The sequence below is a fragment of the Theropithecus gelada genome, chromosome 1 (genome assembly GCF_003255815.1).
Source record: "Theropithecus gelada isolate Dixy chromosome 1, Tgel_1.0, whole genome shotgun sequence".
Taxonomy (NCBI): domain Eukaryota; kingdom Metazoa; phylum Chordata; class Mammalia; order Primates; family Cercopithecidae; genus Theropithecus; species Theropithecus gelada.
The window spans coordinates 54878426-54884707 of NC_037668.1; the positions used below are offsets into that span (position 1 = coordinate 54878426).

Here is a 6282-nt window from a genome sequence, read left to right on the forward strand (position 1 = left end):
AAAAAAAAAAAAAAAAAAAAAAAAAAAAAAAAAAAACACTTGTTACATTACAAAAGTTAACACAGAATTAACTTTCAAAGCTTCAGAAATTCAGAATAATAAAAGTAAGAAGTAAGATTTGATTTTTAGGCAGATCACTCTTGCAGGGATATAGAAACAGATTTAAGGGGGCTGGATCAGAGAAAGAAGGTAGAGGGAGGCTTGGTGAAAGTCAATGAAGTCTAAAATAGGGCAATACTGGCAGAGACAGAGAGTAAGGGACAGAGTTGAGAAATTTGTAGTAAGTCTGAGTTTAAACAGTGACTTTGCCTCTTACTGGCTGTATCTCTTTAGGCAAGTTACTTTTTTTTTTTTTTTTTTTTTTTTGAGACAGAGTCTCGCTCTATTGCCCAGGCTGGAGTGCAGTGGTACAATCTCAGCTCACTACAACTTCCGCCTCCCGAGTTCAAGCAATTCTCATCCCTCGGCCTCCCAAGTAGCTGGGATTGCAGGTGTGTGCCACCATGCCTGGCTAATTTTTATATTTTTAGTAGAGACAGGGTTTCACCATGTTGGCCAGGCTGGTCTTCAACTCCTGACCTCAACTGATCTACACCCTCCGGCCTCCCGAAGTGCTGGGATTACAGGCGTGAGTCACTGTGCCTAGACAAGTTACCTTACTTTTCTGAGCCTTATTTTCTTTATCTGAAATATGGGAATACCACCACCTAATCTCATAGGATTACTGAGAAGATTAAATGAGATAATCTATGTCAAGATCTTATCCAAACCTGGCATAAAGTAGGCAATCAACAAATGTGGGTTCCCTTCTCACTCTCTCCCCATTCTCTCCTCTTAGGCATTATTTATTTCTGCCTCCCCTTATAGATTATGAGCTCCTGGAGGGCAGAGACCATTTCTTATTATTGCTGTATCGCCTCAGCATCTGGTACATAAAATATGTTCAACACATGTTTATTGGATGAATAAAGGGTCAGTTAGCCCCCACAATGTAAGAAAATCTTGTTTCCTTGGGCATAAGGTGGCTTTGGCCCTCAGATCAGCTTCCTCAAGATAGGAGTGGTCTGATCACAAGTGGGAGTGTGAGCAACGGCATCCATCAACACCACCCTGGAAATATAGCTGAGAGAGAGCATAACTTCAGTAAGTGGAAATAAGAAGCATCATTAGCTAGATGTTCTTTGTCCTATGAAGAAGGAACCAGTGTGTGATTGATTGACTTCCACCCATTTGGCCTTCTCAGAGAGAGAGGCAGAAATTATGCCTTTAAAAATCAGTGAGGTCTCTGCAGCCTTGATGTGCTTCCTTGTCAGCTGCACTGCTGTTGCGCTACTGTCAGTGTTCCTTTGTATAAGACATGCACCGGCAGGGTTTCATTTCTTCATGATGCCCCATCTAGGTTTCTCTAAGCCCTGGATCAACTGAGATGGTCCCTGAGGTACGTGAAGGCTTAGGAATCTCAGACTCCATACATCATCTGGTCATAGAGTTCTGTCTCCTCAGGCTCCTATTTTAAAGGCTGGGCCTATTGCTATACAGGGGAATGCAGGCTTTCTTGATATTCCACTGCCTTCACTAAGGGCAGTGATGCGATAGGAGGCGTGAGTATCTGAAATAATTCACACCAAAATGCCTTTGCTAAGGAAGATCACTAAAATGGCATTTTGACGGAGGTTCTTATGGGAGCTGGAGTGGCACTAGACAAATGCAGAGCCAATCCAAGCATCTGCCCTTCCCATATCTCAGCTTCAAGCAAACAAAGTCAACTTGATTCAGAATGAAATCCAAACCACATGCATGTACCCCACCCAAGGCAGTCTCATTCATTCTTGCCAATTAAAAAAATATATATAGTTGAGCTGGCTTTCCTTCAGCTCCAAAACAGTCTGGGCTAACCCCCATCTTCCTCCTAAGGAAGAATGGCTCCAGCTACTATTTGTGTCCCTGTATGTTCACACAGCTTGCAAAACTCCCAATACCCCAGAGAATGCAGAAGTAATGTGTACCCTGAACTTGGACCTGGGGGCTTGCAGCACAATTAAATGTGTACCAGGGTGGACAAGACAGTCAGAATCTCTCCAAAGGCATGTTTGCTTTACTCCTCTTTGGGAAGAAAAGGGGTGGGGGTGTTGGGTAGATAAAGACTATTGGCACATTTGAGGCTTCAACAAAGTCAAGCTACATCGAACAGCTCGTGTAATTACAGGCACATTCCCCGACCCAAGATACTGCTCTGTGAACCTCCCACTTTACACACACAGAATTCTGCTCTGTCATTCCGTCTGCAGTTTTTGCTGCAGCCCTTCCTGCCACCCTTCCCACAGATTTCTGTTGAAGCAGGTGGAGGGAATTTAGAGGGTGGTGGTAGATAAAGAAGGTTGAAGAGGAGAAGCTACACCAAAAGGGAGCCTCTCTTTGGGGAGGAGAGGGAGGATACATTTTCGTATTACCTAGGGAAGGCAGATGGGGGAGAAACAGGAACGCGGGAGGAGAAGGAAACTAAATAAAGAGCACCAACGACCCCTGAGGGCAAAGCATAGGCTCTCCGAGGCACTCACTCAGGCTGCCCAGCTGTCGGATGACATTTGCCAGGGTGATGTTGGTCACGCATTCCAGCTCGCTTCTAACGCTAGGCAACGTCTGACGGCACAGGTGCCTTGGCTCGATGTTCCTCGTTACTAACGGCATGGTGGACCTGCTTCAGGCAATGTTCTGAATGATGAAAAACAACCTAAAAAAGAAATAACAGGAAAGTATTACTCAACCACAAATTCCAAATTCCAGGCACACTAGGGCTGTGTGAATCTTTCTTTTTTTTTTTTTTTTTGTCTTACTCTGATCTAAAACAGCTTTTAAAAAAATCTTCACTCCCCCCTATCTTTTTTTTTTTTCTTTCATTTTTAAGTCCTCCCTCCCCTGCCCTTTTAAAGGTTTGCTATTAGAAGATCTGCTATGTAAGTTTAGAAATTCTGGACTGGTGACTGCTGCCTGAGGTACATAGGCAGCACAGAAACGTTAAAGTGCCAACTACTGCTCCAACCAACAAGAGTCCCCAGAGGCAAGGAGGCATGGTTAGAAAACAGCCCATTCAGCAGACACTGGACGGTATAGATCCTATCCTTGGGGTGTTCATAACCAGGACAGATCAGATTCTAGGCCACCAATTATAAAAATCAAAAAAGAACACTCTCACCTGATAATCTCCACAATGAAATCAAGCTGCCAATAGTGACTGATATACATTAGGATATAACTTTTCCAGTCCTTCCTTGGTGAATGGCTGTTAATGTACAGGTAACTGCTAGGCTAGGTACGGTGGCTCACGCCTGTTATCCCAGCACTTTGGAAGGCTGAGGCAGGTGGATCACCTGAGGCCAGGAGTTCGAGAGCAGCCTGGCCAAGATGGTGAAACCCCGTCTTTTTTTTTTTTTTTAGACGGAGTCTCGCTCTGTCGCCCAGGCTGGAGTGCAGTGGCCGGATCTCAGCTCACTGCAAGCTCCGCCTCTCGGGTTTACGCCATTCCCCTGCCTCCCGAGTAGCTGGGACTACAGGCGCCCGCCACCTTGCCCGGCTAGTTTTTTGTATTTTTTTAGTAGAGACGGGGTTTCACTGTGTTAGCCAGGATGGTCTCGATCTCCTGACCTCGTGATCCGCCCGTCCCAGCCTCCCAAAGTGCTGGGATTACAGGCTTGAGCCACTGCGCCCAGCTGAAACCCGGTCTTTACTAAAAATACAAAAAACTGGCCGGGCGTGTCACAGGTACTTGTAATCCCAATTACTCAGGAGGCAGGAGAATTGCTTGAACCCGGGAAGCGGAGGTTGCAGTGAGCTGAGATTGCGCCACTGCATTCCATTCTGGGTGACAAGAGCAAGACTCCGTCTCAAAATCTAAAAAAAAAAAAAAAAAGTATAGCTAACTACTAATGCCAGTATCTCTGAAGTTTAGTTTGTAAATTGACAGAATGAGAGAATATAAAGTAAACATTTTACACGTTCAATATGTCAAACATGATGCTGAGTAAACTGTGCTGTAAGATTCCCTGGTGCTTTCTCTTCTACCCAACAGCTCCCTTTCTCGCTCCCATCCGGTTCAACACACCTGGGCCAAAAGGCTCTAGAGACAGCAGGAAATGTCTGGAGCAGATCGGGAAACCTTCCAGTTACTGTTTCTTATCCGGTGGGCTGAGCCCCTTTCCCTAGGAAATCCCCCAGCACTTCAGGTTCATGCTGAGCTATTGTTTTAGATTTAGATCACCAAATTCCCAGTTTTATAAGGATAGGAGAGAGTTTTAATTTCCACAAAATGGATATGACTACAGTCAAGGCACACTGGACTGGTCCTCTTTCCACATCTTATGAAACTAAAAAAATCTAAAACAGCCTAATGGTTTTCATGCTAGGGAAAATGACAAATTCACTTCACGTGAAAAGGTAAAGCATAAAGTTAACATATCTAAGTCCTCAATTTTTTTTCTTATTTTTTATTCTTTTTTTGAGACAGGGTCTCGCTCTGTCACCCAGGCTGGAGTGCAGTGGCACGATCTCAGCTCACTGCAACCTCCAACTACTGGGCTCAAGTGATCCTCCCGCCTCAGCGTCCCGAGTAGCTGGGACTACAGGCATGCACCACCATGCCCAGCTAGTTTTTGTATTTTTTGTAGAGATGAGGTTTTGCCATGTAGCCCAGACTTGTCTCGAACTCCTGAGCTCAGCCTCCCAAAGTGCTGGGACTATAAGCATGAGCCACCGCGCCCAGCCTTTTTGTTGAGACGGGGTCTCACTCTGTCGTCCAGTACAGAGTGCAATGGTGCAATCACAGCTCACAACATCCTTGACCGCCTTGCTCAAATGATCCTCCCACCTTAGCTTTCTGAGTAGCTGGGCCAAGTCCCCAATATTATAAACTCCTCTTTATATATAAATACATAAAGCAAAACAAGGGTTTACTTACATCAAATCTTAAAACACCAGCTCATCACCAAAAAGTTGATTGTGAATACAAAATGCTTAAACCAAACTAAACATTACAGACATATTGTCTGACCAAAAGAGAAAAAAAAAATCTTTCAGGCTCAAAGGGGGAGTAGAACCCTTTGGAACAGACTGCTCCTTGTTATGGACATTCTGATCTGCTACAAGTAAAAATAAAACAGGAAGCCAGCAGCTTGGGGAACAAGATTTCCTGTCACCAACAGCAACAGCCCAAGAACCAAGAGAATCAGCTGTTTGCTTATAACTTTGAACCTCCCTTTAATAGTCACTGTGTGGCAGCTGTGCCTATCTTTGGGGTGCAGAGGTGTTTCCTGAATACTTGTCTACTGTCTAAGGAAATGATTTCCATTCCACTCCTCTGCTAAATTCTCCCTTTGACCCCATGGGTTTTCTAGTCCAAATCCTGGACTTTCCAATTTAACTCTTTCCCTCTTTTATTTAATGTAAAGGGTATCAGGTCCTAAGATGCAATCTTCAGCAACACATGGTAAAAAGAGTTTAGAACCGGAAAGGTGGGAGGAGGTTACACATGAAAGAACCTTGCAGGGCTCTGAACACCATCCTCTAGGTGTCCTTAGATTCCCAAATTTCAAACTTTCAAGATCAACCAGAAATTTGGTGTACAGCCAGGAATGACTGAAAACAGACACTGTGGCTCTTCTACTGGTAATCATTTGAGTACTCATTCCAGCTTCTCAGAAGAGCTAAAAGAACCAGACCACCTTGAAATGCTGTGCTGAATGTGACCAATGACAGAGCATTCTGGACTTTCCCTCTGGATACCTAATGGAAACTAGATTCCAGATGGCTACATAAATTTCAGATTGAGGGTGGGGGGCAAATTCTAACACCTTGGTACTTTAGCATTTGTGGTTTTCTAAGTGCCTTGGATAAGCAGAACAAAAAATTCTGTTTAGGGTTTACCTGGAACCAAGTTTTCAAAAGCAAATGGCTTCTTGTCAAAAAGGCCAGTTACGGCCGGGCGCGGTGGCTCAAGCCTGTAATCCCAGCACTTTGGGAGGCCGAGACGGGTGGATCCCGAGGTCAGGAGATCGAGACCATCCTGGCTAATATGGTGAAACCCCGTCTCTACTAAAAAATACAAAAAACCAGCCGGGCGCGGAGGCGGGCGCCGAGGCGGGCGCCTGTAGTCGCAGCTCCTCTGGAGGCTACTCGGGAGGCTGAGGCAGGAGAATGGCGTGAACCCGGGAGGCGGAGCTTGCAATGAGCTGAGATCCGGCCACTGCACTCCAGCCTGGGCGACAAAGCGAGACTCCGTCTCAAAAAAAA

General features: G+C 45.1%; 1 protein-coding gene across 3 annotated transcripts in view; it reads right to left on the bottom strand.

Annotated features, from left to right (window-relative positions):
- WASF2 (WAS protein family member 2) overlaps nucleotides 1-6282 on the bottom strand; it is a 92253-nt gene that overhangs the window by 22525 nt on the left and 63446 nt on the right. For all 3 annotated transcript variants that reach the window (XM_025376071.1, XM_025376055.1, XM_025376064.1), the window contains one exon: nucleotides 2559-2731. In XM_025376071.1, the coding sequence (XP_025231856.1) occupies nucleotides 2559-2688 (130 nt within the window). In that variant the 5' untranslated portion in view covers nucleotides 2689-2731. The remainder of the gene's footprint in view (nucleotides 1-2558; nucleotides 2732-6282) is intronic.